General features: G+C 41.0%; 1 protein-coding gene across 1 annotated transcript in view; it reads left to right on the top strand.

The window, feature by feature from the left end:
* Positions 1 to 6,085: 6,085 nt before the first annotated feature.
* The window catches only part of LOC129020612 (zinc finger protein 675-like), a 33,659-nt gene continuing 20,067 nt past the window's right edge, over positions 6,086 to 19,677 (top strand). Inside the window, 1 exon segment of the mRNA XM_054465198.2 lies at positions 6,086 to 6,256. Coding sequence (XP_054321173.2) covers positions 6,254 to 6,256 — 3 coding nt within the window. The 5' untranslated portion in view covers positions 6,086 to 6,253.

The following is a 19,677-nucleotide window of genomic DNA, read 5'->3' as shown; positions in this document are numbered from 1 at the left end:
TAACTTCAAACTATACTACCAGGCTATAGTTACCAAAACAACATGCTACTGGTATGAAAGTAGACACACAGACAAATAGAACAGAATAGTGAACTCAGAAATAAAGCCAAATACTTGCAGCCAACTGATCTTTGAGAAAGTAAATAAATACATAAGGTAGGAAAAGGACACCCTATTCAACAAATGCTGCTGGGATAACTGGCAAACCACATGTGGAAGAATAAAACTGAATCTTCATCTCTTATCTTATACAAAAATTAACTCAATATGGAGAAAAGATTTAAATCTAAAACTTGAAACTGTAAGCATTGTAGAAGCTAACATCAGAAAAAGTCTTCTAGACATTGGCTTAGGCAAATAGTGCATGACCAAGAACCCAAAAGCAAATAAAACAAAAACAAAGAAAAATAAACGGGACTTAATTAAACCAGAAACCTTCTTGACCACAATAGAAATAATCAGCAGAGTAAACTTACAACCTGCCAAGTGGGAGAAAATCTTCACAGTCTATGCATCCAACAAAAGACAAATATTCTGAATCTACAAGGAACTCAAAAGAATCAGAAAAAAAAAATCCCATGAAACAGTAAGCTAAAAACATGAATAAAAAATTCTCAAAAGGAGATATAAAAATGGCCAACAAACATATAAAAACATGCTAAACATCACTAGCTATCAGGGAAATGCAAATCAAAACCATAGTGTGATACCACCTTACTCCTATAAGAATGGTCTTAATTAAAAAAATTTAAAAATACTAGCTGTTGACAGAAATGTGGTGAAACAAAAGCACTTTTACACTACTGGTGGGAATGTAAACTAGTACAACCACTATAGAAAAACAGTCCGAAGATTTTTTAAAGAACTAAAGGTAGGGCTGGGTGGGGTGGCTCACGCCTGTAATCCCAGCTATTTGGGAGGCTGAGGCAAGAGAATCCCTTGAACCCGGGCGGCAGAGGTTGCAGTAAGCCAAGATCACGCCACTGCATTCCAGCTGGGTGACAGAGTGAGAATCTGTCTCAAAAAAAAAGAAAAAAAAAACCCAAAAAACTAAAGATAGAACTATCATTTGATCCAGCAATCCCACCGCTTGGTATCTACACACACACAAAGAAATCATTGTATTAAAAAGACACATGCACACACATGTTTACAGCAGCACAATTTACAATTGTAAAAATACAGAACCAGCCTAAATGCCTATCAACCAATGAGTGGATAAAGAAATGTGATATATATGTGTGCATATATATATATATAATTCACATAATATATATACATGTATATATATCACTATATATACATGTATATATATCACTATATATATACACACACACACAAACAATGAAATACTACTCAGTCAAGAAAGGAACAAAATATTGGCATTTGAAGCAACCTGGATGAAGTTGGAGACAATTATTCTAAATGAAGTGACTCAGGAATGAAAAACCAAATATTGTATGTTCTCACTCATAGTGGGAGCTAAGCTCTTATGCAAAGGCATAAGAATTATACACAGAACTCTGGGGACTCAGGTGGAAGGGCGGGAGGTGGGTGAGAGATGAAAGACTACACATTGGATACAGTGTACACTACTCAGGAGATGGGTGCACCAAAATCTCAGAAATTATGACTAAACTTATCCGTGTAACCAAACATAAACTGTACCCCCAAAACTATTAAAATAATAATAATAATAAACCAAAAAACCCCCATAACATTAAGTTCATATGCTTTGGCCTTTTTTAAATAAAAGTTCTCACTCTATTACTTAGGATTGGGTGCAATAGCTTCATCATGGATCACTGCAGCCTCAACTTTCTGGACTCAGGCAGTCCTCCTACCTCAGCCTCCTGAATAGCTGGTATTACAGGTGCAGGCAACCATGCCCAGCTAATTCTTGTATTTTTTTGTAGACATGGGATTTTGCCATGTTGCCCCAGCTGGTCTTGAATTCTTGGGCTTAAACAGCCTTCCTGTCTTGGTCTCCCAAAGTGCTGGAATTACAAGCATGAGACACCATGCCTGATCAGAATCTTATTTTTATGTAATATAAAAAAGCTAAATATATTTAGACCTGTTATTTAAAAAAAATAAAAAAATATTTATTTAAAATATAAAATAAATTTTGTCTACCAATACTGAAACAAACAGTTCAAAATTGCTTCCTAGGAATTTCACTAAAAGGTTGTTAAGAGTTAATGAGGCCAGGCACCGTGGCTCACGTCTGTAATCCTAGCACTTTGGGAGGTTGAGGCGGGAGGATTATGAGATCAGGAGATTGAGACCATCCTGGCTAACATGGTGAAACCCCATCTCTACTAACAATACAAAAATTAGCCGGGCATAGTGGCATGCACTTGTAGTCCCAGCTACTCTGGAGGCTGAGCCAGGAGAATCGCTTGAACTTAGGAGGCAGAGGTTGCAGTGAGCTGAGATCCCGCCATTGCACTCCAGCCTGGGAGACAGAGCTAGACTCCATCTTAAAAAAAAGAGTTAATGTGATTTATATATAATTAAATCAATTAGATATATGAAAAACAATTCTGCATAGAGTGTAGAAACAAAAGCAAAAAATGCTTTTGATGAAGGAAGTTAGAAACATTTAGTGTAGTTTGAAATTACTTAATGGTTGTGTCAAATTGAAAAAATAAAATAGTAGATAAACATAAAATATAAAAAGTTTAAGCGATTAATTATGAGAGATTATAACATATTTATGGAAATCTAGATTGGCCAAAAATGACAAATTTGATGAATTTACTCGTAGGTTTTATTAAAATTAGCTTTACCATTGATAATACACTAATTAAAAAGTACAACAATTTTCTCTTGAACACAAATTTTATGTATTATTAGACCCCTAACTTTTTTTTTCTTTTTTATTGAGATAGCATCTCACTCTTTCACCCTGGCTGGAGTGCAATGGCGTGATCTCGGCTCACTGCAACCTTCACCTCCCAGGTTCAAGCAATTCTCCTGCCTCAGCCTCCCAAGTAGCTGGGATTACAGCTGCCTGCCACCACGCCTAGCTAATTTTTTGTATTTTTAGTAGAGACGGGGTTTCACCAAGTTGGCCAGGCTGGTCTCAAACTCCTGACTTCAGGTGATCCACCTGCCTCGGCCTCCCAAAGTGCTGGAATTACAGGTGTGAGCCATTGGGCACGGCCTAGACCCCTGACTTTTGGATGCTACAGAGGGTCTACACAACATCCAGAAGAGTGAAAAACGTAATTATTTGATATGTTAAATTACATGAAAAGCATTGTTGAATTAAAGATAATGTTTGACCCTCTTCAACTTCTATTTTAATATATATTATTAACATTTATTTCATAATATTACGAAATTTCTAAAAATCTTATATATCTGAGTACAAGCTATTAGTCATAATTATGGTTATGATAAGTTATTGCAGGTCACAGACATAATCAATTTGTTTCATTTGTTTCTTTATAATTATTTGAAGTCATTTCTACAGTTAATGGTTTAATTCTGATGCAGTTTCTATAAACTTTAAAAGCATGCAAAATCCTGGAGTACTGTGTCTGTAAGGAGGTTCATGAAAAGATGGACATAGCCCAGACAAGTTGAGTACAGGTTTCTGATAATTTTAAAATTATATTGTTTGGACTGGGTAAGGATTGTGAGAATTCTAAAGAAGACACTGACTCATAAAACTGCTAATTCAGGAAAAACAAAAATAGTTGAACATCAGGAAAATACTCTGCCACTTTTTTTTTTTTTTTTTTTGAGATGGAGTCATGCTCTGTCACCAGGCTGGAGTCTCAGTGGCGTGATCTCAGCTCACTGCAACCTCCGCCTCTCCAGTTCAAGCGATTTTCCTGCCTCAGCCTCCCGAGTAGCTGGGACTACAGGCATGTGCCACCACACCCAGCTAATTTTCGTATTTTTAGTAGAGTCAGGGTTTTGTCATGTTGGCCAGGATGGTCTTGATCTCTTGACCTCGTGATCTGCCCTCCTCGGTCTCCCAATGTGCTGGGATTACAGGCATGAGCCACTGCGCCCGGCCTCTGACACATTTTTGTGTTAAATAAGCCAGCACTAAAACTTTTTAGATATGCCATTTGAATAAACTTTGTGGTTCAATTTAGATTACCTATAATTACCCCTCAGTTATCAGTGTTATACACCTAAATTGAAGAAACAAACCTGATATTTAAGCGGACATAAATTCAATGATAAATGAGAACTCATGGAGAACCTAGACAGCCAACAGCCACTTGTTCATTCCTGAGTTTGGAAGGGCCCTTCTGAATTGTGAGATGATGTACCCAAGGTTAAAGGACCTGAAGTGTTCCTGAAGGACATGTTGGCTCTCATACTTGGGCCAGGAATATGTCACAATATTTTCCGAGGGCAAGGACCAGACAGGAGTGTCACATCACCTGAATACTCAGTCAGGAATATGTTACAACCTTCTCCTGACAGCAGGACACAGGCAGCAGAGTCACATCACCTGGGTGCTGAGCCCAGCAATAGGTAACAATGCTTTCTTTGGTTCAAGGCCCAGGCAGGAGAGACACATCACCTGGTACCTAGACTTAGTGATAAGTCACAATTTTTCCTCTGGGCAGAGTGCAGGGAAAAATGGAGAGTTGCATCTCTTAGGTGATTGATGTAGAGATATATCACAAAGCCCTCCGTAAAAAGGGCCCAGGCGAGGGCCTCCCATTTTATATATGTTGGGCCTAGTAATATGTTCTATTGTGCAAAATATTCTGGGCCTGGGTAAAAGAAAAGAGTCACATAACCTGAATACCGAACTTAGCAATATGTCACGATGCACCCTGTGGGCAGCGCCAAGGCAAGAAAAAAGACTCGCATTACCTTTATTCTTGATTTAAAGTCCAATGTCTTGTAAGAGAATATTGAATAATGCAAAAAATACACGTAGACATGTCTGCGTGTGATTAGTGCTTATACTCACACAGTTCACCACACCACAGGAGAAAACAGATAACCACAGGCTGACCATTAGGGCCAAGGCCAAATAGCAAAATAAGTTTGCCTTTAATCTATTTTTTCCATATCTAAACATTGGAGGTTAAGACTGTGGACAGATCTGAAGACACGCAGTTTTCTTGTTTTGTGGCTTCATCATTCTTTGTTCACTGTCTGATGTTTGGAATTAAGGTAAGCAACAGGTGGGCAGCAGTAGTTAATAAAATCACCAGAGGTAACCACAGGTCGACCTGTGGTTATTTTATTCTATCTGTCCTCTGTTCTTTCTATGGTCACTAACTGTTTCTTCCTTGGAATTGAAGAGAGATGTTGGTAGAGAGAGGCTGTCCCCTCACCTCTGGCAAAAAAGGGATGTTCAGGCTCTTCTTCACCCCCCTGACATCAGAGCTGCACTTTAATGTGGCAGCTATTGGCTACGTGTGGCTACTGGGTGCCTGGAATGTGGCTGGTCTGAATTGCAATGTGTTTGGTAACATACAGAGTTATTTTCAAAGATTTAGTTCCGTGTGTGTATGTGTGTGTGTGTGTGTATATATATACACACATATATACATATATATGTGTATTTCATCAATAATTTCATATTGCTCTCATACTAAAATGATAGTACTTTGGATATATTGGGTTAATTAGATTGTTACAATCAATTCCACTTGTTTTTTTCTTTTTAAAGTTTGACTAGTAGAAAACGTAAAATTCACATGAGGCTCACATTTTATTTGAGGATTGCCTCTTTTTAAAATTCTCAGGCTGCCTACTCAAAGGACCAGAAGCCAGGAAGGTCATAAAATCTGAAATTCTAAAATAATTATTATTATATTATTTTTATTCGTGAGTAGCCATATATCATTTATAAATGTATATGACCTTATACACAAGGTTAAATACAAATACCCTCTGGGATGGGCCTGGCTCAGCTAAAAGAGGAAGCCCTGGCTGAAAAGGCTGCAGCGTAGGCTGTCACTCTTCACTCAGCCCAGTGTCTGATCACATCTTCTGTCACTCAGGGCCTGAAGGGTCAGGACCTTAAACGTTGTCCAATCAGGCACGCTGGGCTGGGAACCGTCCAATCAGGCACGCAGTTGGAGCAGACAAGATGGCTTCCGGGATTTGGCGGCGCCTTTGTCTCTCGCTGCAGCCGGAGCTCCGTGTCTCCTTTCACTGCTCTGTGTCCTCTGCTCCTAGAGGTCCAGCCTCTGTGGGCCTGTGACCTGCAGAAATTGGGAGATCCACAGCTAAGACTCCAGGGCCTCCTAGAAGCCTAGAAATGGTGAGAGTTCCGGCTGCGACATCCCGAGAGGGGGAAGGGGCTGGTTGGAACCGGTGGGAAGTGGCTATGGCGGGACTCAGGCTTCCCCGCAGTCATCTCCACAATCTGCACCCCGAGTTCTCCTTCCCCAGCTCGGCCTCAGTGCCCTGCAGCCATAAGATGGCGGCGCCCTGACAGCCAGCCCCGGGGCGTCCCGTCTCTTCTCTGCGTAGTGACTGTGCCCTGGCCTGTAGCCCTCTCTGGGCAGCTCTGTACCCTCAGCGCCGCATCTCTCTCAGATTGTGCAGGGACCACGGGAGGGGCGTCACGGGAAAATCCTGACTCAGGGTGCAGGTTCATTAATGGGAAGAGTTTTGGTCCGTGGGGTTCCCAGTTCCTGTTTTCTCCTATTAAAATTTTATGGGAGGGCCGGGCTCGGTGGCTCACTTCAGTAATACCAGCACTTTGGGAGACCAAGGCAGGTGGATCACCTGAGGTCAGGAGTTCAAGACCAGCCAGACCAACATGGTGAAACCCCGTTTCTACTAAAAATACAAAATTAGCCGGGCGTGGTGGCACATGCCTGTAATCCCAGATACTCAGAAGGCTGAGGCAGGAGAACCACTTGAACCCGGGAGGTGGCGGTTGCAGTGAGCCGAGATGACGCCATTGCACTCCAGCCTGGGCAACAAGAGCGAAACTCCGTCTCAAAAAATATATAGAAATACATTAAATAAATAAATAAATTATGGGGATCACCACAAAAATATTGGAGAATTTAAGCAAAGAGTGATCCAAAAATTGTGGAGCACTTAGCTGTGGTTTGGCGCTTGTGACTTATGAGAGCAGCTTGAAGGAAAGACTTTTAAAGGTACATGATGAAGAAAACCAAATTAAATAATTGGTTAGGTACAGTTCATAGTTACTTGATTTGTACGATTAAGGTGGACATTTCGGGGTTATGTAATCAGAGGTTAATTGGCAGTTTATGATTGTTTAAGCCTAAATTTTGTTTCCCTCAATTCAGTAATTTACAAAAAAATGCATTTGAGTTAGAGTTTTTAAAAAGTAGGAACCCAGGGACTAGAGTAACCTCAGTCTAATTGCCTGCTACTTAGTTATTTTCACACTCCACAGGGGACTGATTTTCCCCTGCATTTTTCACAGTTCTCTCAAGCTGGGTCTCAAGCCTACCCGTCATCCCATTCCTCCAGACTAACTATGACTTGCAGTAAAATACTAAATTTCCAGTTTCTTCTCACATTCTCAAATGCCAGCTTCCCCTTTCTAATTCACGTTATCAACTATTTGTCTTTTATTGTACACCTTAGATGCTGTATTTTAACTAAGCATTTTTTGACATTGAATGGCACTTAAATCGTTTTCTGTTTGAAAATATTTTTTATGAGAAGAAAAAGAAGAACAATTCCCTGACACTGTATTGTAAAAAATCTTTTCGCCTCATTTTAAAAAATCTTCTCTAGGCACAGAGATAGTATCAGAATATTTTTGGGTCAAGGTTTCCCTTTGGAAACTTTATGGGTGATGTGGCCTCAGCCACCTTCAGTTTTTTATGGTCCTGGGCTTCAGTAATTTCTGTGAATAAACCAATATATCTACCATGGCTATGTCTGCTCGAGTGTCTAGTGAATATAATCTACTGGGTTATTTTCTTTCATAAAACAACCTGAGGTATGGAGTGTAGCCTGTCAATGGAACAGATGGATGCCCTTGGACTGATAGGACTCTCCCCTGTGCTCTTCCTTTGAAAAACTAACCCTTGCCTGTGCGGTGGCACACACCTGTAATCCCAGCACTTTGGGAGTCTGAGGTGGTGGATCACCTGAGGTCTGGAGTTCACGACCAGCCTGACTAACATGGTGAAACCCCGTCTCTACTAAATACAAAAAAATTAGCTGGGCGTGGTGGTGCCTGCCTGTAATCCGAGCTACTTCGGAGGCTGAGAGCCAAGATCGCACCACTGGACTCCAGCCTGGGCACCAAGAGCGAAACTCCATCTCAAAAAAAGAAAAACTAAGCCTTGAGACATTAAGATTGCCTTTACTCAACCCAGCTTCCGTTTCTTGGAGACATATTGCTGGTCAGCCAATCAGATGCTGGTATTGAGGGAAGAACACAGAGATAATTTCTGTCCCCTGGATTGTGTAAGATTTGTGAAAGAAAAAATAGCATTTCAAAAGACAAAAAGTGACCTCAGTGAAATGATGCAAAAACTTGCAAAGTAAAATGCACTTGGGGCAGTCACTGAGGCATAGTGCAGTGAGAGGGTGGTCATTGAGCACTTAAGTGAGCAGGATGGGGTGGGAGAATCTCTCAAGTGATTGGTGACCTGACTTGACACATGAATTAGACACATCTGTTTTCTTTTTTTTTGAGATGGGGTTTCGCTTTTGTTGCCCAGGCTGGAGTTCAATGGCGCCATCTCGGCTCATGGCAACCTCCGCCTCCCAGGTTCAAGCGATTCTCCTGCCTCAGCCTGCCGAGTAGCAGGGATTACAGGCATGCACCACTATGCCCAGCTAATTTTGTATTTTTAGTAGAAACGGGGTTTTCCCGTGTTGGCCAGGCTTGTCTCGAACTCCCGACCTCAGGTGATCCGCCCCTCTTGGCTTCCCAAAGTGCTGGGATTACAGGCATGAGCCACTGCGCTGGGCCGACACATCTGTTTTCTAATCAGCATTGCCACTCTCTAGGTTTGTCACCTTGAAAAGATTAGTGCACTTATTTAGACTTGAGTTTTTGTTTTTTTTTTTTTTTTTTGAGACGGAGTCTCGCTTTGTCACCCAGGCTGGAGTGCAGTGGTGCGATCTGGGGTCACTGCAAGCTCTGCCTCCTGGGTTCAAGCCATTCTTCTCCCTCAGCCTCCCGAGTAGCTGGGATTACAGGTGCCCGCCACCACGCCCAGCTAATTTTTTTGTATTTTTAGTAGAGACAGGGTTTCACTGTGTTAGCCAGGATGGTCTCCATCTCCTGACCTTGTGATCCGCCCTCCTCAGCCTCCCAAAGTGCTGGGATTACAGGCGTGAGCCACTACGCCCAGCCGGTGACTTTAGTTTTTTTAAATGTAAATTGCATTTTATTAGTAGCATTTGAAAGGTAAGAAAATATGTACAAAGAGCATGTAAGAGTTGGGTTTCAGGAAAAAAAAATCTAATTGTATATTCTATTTGTTAAACGTTTTTATTTACCTTTTTCTTTCCCAGAGTGAGTTTAGAAAATTTGTCAGTTGTGTTTATGGGTGGGTAATTTCAAACAGAATTCCAAGGTTTAGCTGTTAGAATTCTACCAAGGAAAAGAATAAGAGCCAGGTGGGGTGGCTCACACCTATTATCCCAGCATTTTGAAAGGCTGAGGTGGGCAGAATACGAGGTCATGAGTTGAGGACCAGCCTGGTCAATATGGTGAAACCTCATCTGTGCTAAAAATACAAAAATTAGCCGGTCACGGTGGCACGTGCCTGTAGTCCCAGCTACTTACTTGGGAGGCTGAGGCAGGAGAATCTCTTGAACCCGGGAGGTGGAGGTTGCAGTGAGCCGAGATTGCACCACTGCACTGCAGCCTTGGGAGACAGAGCGAGACAATCTCTCTTCCTTTTTGGCTGTAAAAATTAAATACCTTTCCACAAGAAGATGTAGTAGATAATTGGTGAGTTACATAGATTCATGAAAACATAGTTCCTCTTTGCACCATAAATTTGTGACAGTGAATATCTGTTCTATATCCTATGATTTTGATTTCTGAATTTAATGCTAAGTGTTATGAAATTTGGTACCTCCTAGAAGTGTTCTCATATGACTAATTGTTTACTACATAACTTTCTTTTTTTTTTTTTGAGACAGAGTCTCGCTCTGTCACCCAGGCTGGAGTGCAGTGTCATGATCTCAGCTCACTGCAACCTTCCGCCTCCCAGATTCAAGTGATTCTTCTGCCTCAGCCACCCGAGTAGCTGGGATTACAGATGCGCACCACCACGCCTGGCTAATTTTTGTATTTGTAGTAGAGATGGGGTTTCACCATGTTGGCCAGGCTAGTCTCGAACTCCTGACTTCAGGTGACCTGCTGGCCTTGGCCTCCCAAAGTGCTGGGATTACAGGTGTGAGCCACCGTGCCCGGCCTACTACATAACTTTTAAAATAAATAATAAAATAATACTTCAATTGTTTGAAAGGTATAGATACTTTTGGTTTTCTTATAGAGGTATGAAATGGAAGCACCTTAAAATTTTCTTTTATATATCAACACTGTGTATCAGTAATTTTGCTGCATTTTTCAAACACGTAGTTTCAGACACCAAGTGAATAACTCAGACATGAAAATTAAAGCTTGAGCCCATATCAAGCTAATATTGAGCCTGCAAAAGGAGGTTATTAAAGGCCCAGTTAGTTCTTTCTGGGGACCCTTTTCTGCAGATATGTCAGCCTGCTCGCCCCAGCCATGGAAGAAGGCTTTATCCTGAGAGAAGCTTGAGAGCCCTGGGAAGCTGGGGATGCACAGGCAGGTGCAGTTAAGGTTAAAATGAAAAAAGACTGAAAAGGTCTTACTGAAGATAAGTATTACTGTTTTGAGGCAGTTTCCAAATTTTGTAAAATGAAACAAAGTTAGATTTATGTAAAAAAAATTTTAATTCCAAAGGAGTATTGCAACAGGAGGAAGTACCAACTATTATTGCAAAGTTCAGGCAGACTTTTTTTCACAGAGGGGAGAAAACAAGATTAGAAAGAAAATAGCAGAAGAATGGTGAATAGAGGGTGAAAAAATCAGGTTTTAGATCAGAAAATGTTTTACCCTGAAGTTAGCATGTTCTTAGGGTGAACATAAAATGGGGTTGTATGTTGGCTCAAACTGAGTATAGCTCAAAGTTTAGTTGCTGTGGGAAAAAGAAAAACTTAAGTTTGATTAAGAAGTATTTTATTTTGACCACTGAAGACAAATTTAGCTGATTTTTTTAAGAAAAGGAAGAAAATATGCAGTCTATGTCTGGCTATACAACAGGTAAGAAAAGAGAGCACCATCTAAGTCATAATAAGAGGGTATTCCTTTTTAAAAACTATTTCTGGAGAATACAAAGGATGGAGAATTTTATTAATCATAGCTCTTTACCAGGATTATCTTTGTGCTTCATTTTTCCCCACCTTTTTTCCTGGTCCTATATATTTCTTCCATTTGACTTTTTCTGAGTTGTATCTTTTATAATAAACTGGTAAAGATAACTACAGTGTTTCACTGAGTTCTGTGAATAGCTCTATTATATTACTGAACTTGAGGAAAGTTCTGGGAGTCCCCAATTATTAAACAGTGGCTCAGAAGCATAGATCAGCCCATGAAGTTTGTGACTGGCATCTGCAGTAAAGACAATGTTGTGGACTGTGCTCTGAATCAGGGTCTGTGCTGACTCTGGGTGGTGTCAGAATTCAAATGTTAGACAATGAGTGTTGGAGAATTGCTTGGTGTTCAGTAAACTCTACAGATTTGGTGCCAGAAAAAAGATATCACAGAGGCCTGGCCTGGAATGGAACTCTGGGTGCCTGGGAATGGGAGGCTCTGCTCTCCTGTACACAAGCTCGTTGTCCTGTGATTTCAGGTCTCCTCCAAGGGTGAGCGAGGACTGAAAACTTAAAGGACAAGAGCTGTGATAACAAACCCCACTTTTTCACAGCTACCACCACAAGATTTCCACCCACTCACAAACACACCCACTAGACACTGACGTGCCCACACCCCTCCCAGGACTAGGTACCACCCTCAGAAAATTCACAACAGCATTGTTTATCCTAGTGCTTCCTGCAAAAAACCCAAAAAATGACTATGTCTCCTGGAATATCCCCACCTGCAGACACTGAATCTGCAGTAGTAATCTGTTTTCTCCACCATCCTAGGGTTTTGACCAACTGTTCATAATCTCATCTGCCTTCGTAGGCACAAAAATAAATCAGTGTAGCCTCACCTAAGCCACTATCTGTAGTACAAACCAGTCCTTCCACCTACATTGCACTCTCCTCCACCCATGGATTTTTTACTTTTAACTTTTATTTTTGGTTCATGGGTACATCTGCAGGTTTGTTTTATAGGTAAAATTGTGTCATGAAGGTTTGGTGTGCAGATTATTTTGTCACTGAGGTACTAAGCATGGCACCAAACAAGTATTTTTTTCTGATTCTCTTTGTCCTCTTACTCTCCACCCTCAACTAAGTCTCAGTTTTTGTTGTTCCTCTCTTTGTGTCCATGTGTTCTTATTATTTAGCTCTTATTTTTTTATTTTTTTATTTTTCTGAGACGGAGTTTTGCTCTTGTTGCCCAGGCTGGAGTGCAATGGCTCAGTCTCAGCTAACTGCCACCTCCATCTCCCAGGTTCAGGCGATTCTCCTGTCTCAGCCTCCCAAGTAGCTAGGGTTACAGGCGCCTACCACCATACCTGGCTAATTTTTGTATTTTCAGTAGAGACAGGGTTTCACCATGTTGGCCAGGCTGATCTCAAACACCCCCTGACCTTGTGATTCACCCGCCTTAGCCTTCCAAAGTTCTGGGATTACAGGCGTGAGCCACTGCCCCCAGCCAGTTCTTATTTATAAATAATAACATGCATTTGGTTTTCTGTTTCTGCATTAGTTTTCTAAGGATAGTGGTCTCTAGCACTATACATGTTGGTGCAAAAGAAATGATCTTGGTCTCTTTTTATGGCCACACAGTGTTCCATGATGTTTATGTACCTTTTTTTTTTTGAGACAGTCTGGCTTTGTCCCCAGGCTAGAGTGCAGCTGTGCAGATGTTAGCTCACTGCACCCTCCGCCTCCTAGGTTCAAGTGAGTCACCTGCCTCACCCTCCCTAGTAGTTGGGATTACAGGAGCCTGCTACCACACCCAGCTAATTCTATTTTTAGTAGAGTCGGGGTTTCACCATGTTGGCCGGATGGTCTCAATCTCTTGACCTCATGATCTGCCCGCCTAGGCCTCCCAAAGTGCTGGGATTACAGGCGTGAGCCACTGCGCCAGGCCATGTTTTGTTTTTATTAATTTTTTTTTTTTTTCTGTGGGGACGGAGTCTCGCTCTTGTTGCCCAGGCTGGAGTGCAGTGGTGCAATCTTGGCTCACCACAACCTCTGCCTCCCTGATTCAAGCGATTCTTCTGTCTCAGCCTCCCAAGTAGCTGGGATTACAGGCACCTGCCACCACGCCTGGGTAAGTTTGTATTTTTAGTAGAGACAGGGTTTCACCATGTTGGCCAGACTGGTTTCAAACTCCTGATCTCAGGTGATCCACCTGCCTCGGCATCCCAAAGTGCTGGGATTACAGGCGTGAGCAAGTAGGTGGCCGTGCCTGGCCACCTACTTTTTAATGAGTTTTTTTTTTTTTTTTCTTGTAAACTTATTTAAGTTCATTATGGATTCTGGATATTAGACCTTTGTCAAAAGCATAGTTTGCAAATATTTTCTTTTATTCTGTAGTTTGTCTTTACTCTGTTAATAGTTTTCTATGAAGAAACTCTTCAGTTAGATCCCAGTTGTCAATTTGTTGCAATTGCTTTTGGTATCTTCATTATAAAATTTTCTGGTTCCTATGTCTGGAATGATATTTCCTAGGTTATCTTCCAGAGTTTTTTATAATTCTAAGTTTTACATTTAAGTCTTTAATTCATCTTGTTAATTTTTGTATATGTTGTAAGGAAGAGATCCAGGGTTAGCCTTGTACATAGTGCTGAATAGTTATTACTGCACCATTTATTAAATAGGAAATTATTCCCATATTTCTCTTTGTCAGTTTTGTTGAAGATCATATGGTTGTAAGTGTGTGGCATTATTTTTAATAGGATTATTTAAATATTTACATTTAATTTTTCTTTCTTTTTTTTTTTTTTTGAGACGGAGTCTCGTTCTGTTGCCCAGGCTGGAGTGCAGTGGCGTGATCTCGGCTCACTGCAAGCTCCGCCTCCCGAGTTCACGCCATTCTCCTGCCTCAGCCTCCCAAGTAGCTGGAACTACAGGCGCCCGCCACCACGCCTGGCTAATTTTTTGTATTTTTTAGTAGAGACGGAGTTTCACCGTGTTAGCCAGGATGGTTTCGATCTCCTGACCTCGTGATCCACCCGCCTCGGCCTCCCAAAGTGCTGGGATTACAGGCGTGAGCCACCGTGCCCGGCCAGAAATTTAAATGTTTAAATTAAAATTTTAAATAACATTTAAAATTAAATAGGAAATTGTTCCTGTATTTCTCTTTGTCAGCTTTGTTGAAGATCAGATGGTTTTAAGTGCGTGGCATTATTTTTTGGCTCTCTATTCTGTTGCATTTGTCTGAGTCTGTTTTTGTTCCAGTACCATGCTGCTTTGGTTACTATAGCTTTGTAGTATAAAGTTGGGTAATGTAATGTCTCCAGCTTTGTTCTTTTTGCTTAGAAAAGTGCCTTGGCTATTAGAGCTCTTTTTTGGTTCCATATGTATTTAATTGTTTTTTTTTTTTTTTTTTTAGTTAAGAATATTTTTTAATAATAAAATAAAAAAAAAATTAAAAAAAATAAAAAAATAAAAAAGATAAAAAAAAAAAAAAGAATATTTTTAAGGCCGGGTGTGGTGGCTCATGCCTGTAATCCCAGCACTTTGGGAGGCCAAGGTGGGTGGATCACTTGAGGTCAGGGGTTCAAGACCAGCCTGGCCAACATGGTGAAACCCTGTCTCTAATAAAAATACAAAAAATTAGCCTGGTGTGGTGGCATATGCCTGTAATCCCAGCTACTTGGGAGGCTGAGGCAGCCTTGAACCCGGGACGTGGAGGTTGCAGTGATCTAAGACCTCACCACAGTACTCCAGCCTGGGCGACAAGAACCAAACTCCGTCAAAAAAAAAAAAAAATTTTTTTTTGATAGTTTCATAGAAATAACATGTCTGTAAATTTCTTTTGGCAGTATGGCCATATTAATACCGAACTTTTCTATCAATGAGCACAAAATGATTTTCCGTTTGTTTGCGTCATCTCTGACTTTTTTTCCCCCCAAGACAGTTTTACTCTTGTTGCCCAGGCTGGAGTGCAATGGCACAATCTTGGTTCACCGCAACCTCCCGCCTCCAGGGTCCAAGTGATTTTTCTGCCTCAGACTCGCGAGTGGCTGGGATTACAGGCATGCACCACCACCCCGGGCTAATTTTGTATTTTTAGGCAGAGATGGGGTTTCTCCATGTTGGTCAGGCTAGTCTCAAACTCCCGACCTCAGGTGATCCACCCGCCTCGGCCTCCCAAAGTGCTGGGATTACAGGTGTGAGCCACTGCAGCTGGCCATCTCTGACTTCTTTAAGAAGTGTTTTGTAATTCTTGTCCTAGAGATCTTTCATCTCCCTAGTTAGCTGTGTTTCTAGATATTTTATTCTTTTTTGTGGCAATTGCAAATGGGATTTTTTGTTTGTTTGTTTGTTTTTTGAGATGGAGTCTCACTCTGTTGCCCAGGCTGGAGTGCAGTGGTGTGATTTTGGCTCACTGCAATCCGCCTCCTGGGTTCAAGCAATTCTCCTGCCTCAGCCTCCTGAGTAGCTGGGATTACAGGCATGCACCACCACACCTGGCTAATTTTTGTATTTTTAGTAGAGACGAGATTTCCCCATGTTGGCCAGGCTTGTCTCGAACTCTTGACCTCAGGTGATCTGCCCCTCTTGGCCTCCCAAAGTGCTGGGATTACAGGCGTGAGCCCCTGTGCCTGGCCGGGATTGTGTTATTAATTTGGCCTTCGGTTTGGATATGGTTGATGTACAGAGATGCTACTAATTTTGTACGTTTATTTTGTATTCTGAAACTTTGCTGAAGTTGTCAGCTTACAGAACTTTTCTGCTGAGACTATAGGTTTTTTTTAGATGTAGAGTCATGTCATCTGCAAACGGGGATAGTTTGAGTTCCTCTCTTTCTTTTTTGGGTGCTTTTATTGTTTCGGCTTGCCTGATTACTCAGCCAGGAAGGACTTCAAAGTTCCATGTTTAATAGGAGTGGTGAGAGAGGGCACCCTTGTCTTGTGCCAGTTTTCTTTTTTTTCTTTCTTTCTTTTTTTTTTTTTGAGACAGAGTCTTGCACTGTTGCCCAGGCTGGGATGCAGTGGCGCAATCTCGGCTCACTGCAAGCTCCGCCTCCCGGGTTAACGCCGCCATTCTCTTGCCTCAGCCTCCCAAGTAGCTGGGACTACAGGCGCCCGCCACCATGCGCGGCTAATTTTTTTGTATTTTTAGTAGAGACGGGGTTTCACCATGTTAGCCAGGATGGTCTCGATCTCCTGACCTCGTGATCTGCCCGCCTCAGCCTCCCAAAGTGCTAGGATTACAGGCGTGAGCCACCGCGCCTGGCCGTCTTGTGCCAGTTTTCAAGAAAAAAAATGTTTGCAACTTGTGTCTATTCAGTATGTTGGCTGTGAATTTGCTGTAGATAACTCTTTTGAAGTATGTACCTTCAATGCCTAGTTTGTTGAGGGTTATAACATAAAGGATGTTAAATTTTACTGAAAGCTTTTTCTGCATCTATTGAGTTAATTTTGTGGTTTTTGTCTGTAGTTCTGTTTATGTGATAAATGACATTTATTGATTTGTATATATTGAACCAACCTTGTGTTCCAGTGATAAATCCTACTTGATAATGGTGGATTAAATTTTTGATGTGCTGCTGGATTTGGTTTTTCAGTATTTTGTTGATGATTTTTTGTTAATATTTATTAAAACTATTGGTCTGAAGTTTTTTGTTTGTTTGTTTGTTTTGTCTCTGCCAGGTTTTGGTATCAGAATGATGCTGTTCTTATATAATAACTTGGAGAGAAGTCCTTTCTCAATTATTTGGAATAGTTTTAGTAAAAATAATACCAGCTTTTGTTTGTACATCTTGTAGAATTCAGCTGTAAGTCCGTCTGGTCCTGGGCTTTTTTTGGTTGGTAGGCTACTTATTATTAATTTGATTTTGGAGCTTTTTATTGGTTTATTCAGGGGTTCAATTTCTTTTTTGTTCAGTCTAGGGAGGAGGTATTTGTCCAGGAATTTATTCATTTCTTTTAAATTTTTTACTTACCGTGCATAGAAGTGCTCATTGTAGACTTTCATCCTTGTTTGTATTTTTGCCGAATCAGTGGTAATGTCCGTTTGTCATTACTAATTGTGTTTTTTTTTGGATCTTCTCTTTTTTCTTCATTAATCTAGCTAGTGGTTTATTTATCTTACTGAGTTTTTTCAAAACATTTACTTCTAATTTTTTAATCTTTTTTGTAGTTTTTTACATCATCTAAATATTCTTCAGTTCAGATATGATTTTAGTTATTTGTTGTTTTCTGCTACCTTAGGGGTTGATTTGCTCTCACTTCTCTCATTCTTTTCTTTAGGATGTCAGGTTATTAAATTGAGATATTTCTAGCTTTTTGATGTGAGCATTTAATGCTATAAATTTCCCTCTTATACTGTCTTAGTTGTGTTGCAGTGATTCTGGTATGTTGTGTCTTTGTTCTCATTTATTTTAAAGAACTTGATTTCTGCCTTAATTTTATTATTTACCCAAAAGTCATTCATGTTCAGGTTAATTTGCATGTCGTTGTCTGGTTTCAAGTGGTTTTCTTTGTATTGAATTATATTTTTATCAAGCTGTGGTCTGAGTATGTTGTTGATACAATTTTGAAATTTTTGAATTTGCTCAAGATTGTTTTATTTCTGATTTTGTGGTCAGTTTTAGAGTATGTGCCCTGTGGTGGTGAAAACATTGTATATTATGTTGTTTTTAGATGGAGAGTTCTGTAGATGTTTTATTACTATTTGGTCAAGTGTTGAGTTTAGGTCCTAATGTCTTTGTCAATTTTTCTGCCTCAGTGATTTGTTTACTAGTGTCTGTGGCGTGTTGTAGCCTCCCACTATTTTTGTGTAAAAATCCAACTGTCTTCATAGGTCTCTAAGAAGTTGCTTTATTTATGTGGGCCCATGGATTTTTTATAGCACCTTTTTCTCTTCTGCTTTTTTCCCCATAAACATTCTTTCAAGTGAATACCGTGTGCCCAATGCTACTCCTTAGATGCCTGAATCCAGTGTCTACTAAAATTAAGATGTTGAAGAGTTCAACATATCCAGAGACCTGGCTGTTGTAAGAGAAAATGTAAGTTAGAAATAAAAAGCTCTCTCTTTTTTTTTTTTTTTTCTTTTTTGAGATGGAGTCTTGCTCTGTCACCCAGGCTGCTGGAGTGCACTGGTGTGATCTTGGCCCACTGCAACCTCCGCCTCCCGGGTTCAAGTGATTCTCGTGCCTCAGCCTCCCAAGTAGCTGGGATTACAGGCACATGCCACCATGCCCAGCTAATAATTTTTGTATTTTTAGTAGAGATAGAGTTTCACCATGTTGGTCAGGCTGGTCTTGAACTCCTGACCTCAGTGATCCACCCACCTTGGCCTCTCAAAGTGGTGGGATTACAGGTGTGAGCCACTGCACCCAGCCAAAAGGCTCTGTTTTTATACCTGAAAATAAGGAAGAATGTTTTGCTCATCTCTCTCCTTTTTTTTTTTTGAGACGGAGTCTCGTTCTGTCGACCAGGCTCATTGCAACCTCCGCCTCCTGGGTTCAAGTGATTCTCCTGCCTCAGCCTCCCGAGTAGCTGGGATTACAGATGCCTGCCACCACGCCCGGCTAATTTTTGTGCTTTTAGTAGAGATGCGGTTTCCCCATGTTGGCCAGGCTGGTCTTGAACTCCTGACCTCAGGTGATCCGCCCGCCTCAGCCTCCCAAAGTGCTGGGATTACAGGCGTGAGCCACTGTGGCCTGCCCATCTCTCACTTCTTTAAGCATTTAGGTTATATGTAGATATTTTTCTCTGCTTTTTAAAAATAAATATATATCATATTAACAGGTAAATAAACTTTTTGGCATTCTTTATGACTCAGGATTTTATTTTTATTTTTGTTTTATTTTATTTTAGTTTTGAGATAGAGTTTTGCTCTTGTCGCCGAGGCTGGAGTGCAATGGCTTGATCTCGGCTCACTGCAACCTCCGCCTCCCGGGTTCAAACAATTCTTCTGTCTCAGCCTCCTGAGTAGGTGGAATTACAGGTGCCCACCACCATGCCCAGCTAATTTTTGTATTTTTAGTAGAGACAGGGTTTCACCATGTTGGCCAGGCTGGTTTAGAACTCCTGACCTCAGGTGATCCACCCACCTCAACCTCCCAAAGTGCTGGAATTACAGGCGTGAGCCACTGTTCCCGGCCAACAGTTTTCTTAATGTTCTATCATTGTGGAGTTTCTCTGGGACTGGATAAAATTTTTTTTTATTATTATTATTTTTTTATTATACTTTATTAAGTTCTGGGATACATGTGCAGAACGTGCAGGTTTGTTACACAGGTATACATGTGCCATGGTGGTTTGCTCCACCTATCAACCTGTCATCTAATTTTAAGCCCCGCATGCATTAGATATATGTCCTAATGCTCTCCCTCCCCTT

This window comes from Pongo pygmaeus, chromosome 20, assembly GCF_028885625.2.
Source record: "Pongo pygmaeus isolate AG05252 chromosome 20, NHGRI_mPonPyg2-v2.0_pri, whole genome shotgun sequence".
In the NCBI taxonomy this organism is placed as follows: Eukaryota; Metazoa; Chordata; class Mammalia; order Primates; family Hominidae; genus Pongo; species Pongo pygmaeus.
The sequence above is the reverse complement of the archived record's forward strand: the minus strand, read 5'-3'. Positions and strand labels throughout refer to the sequence as shown.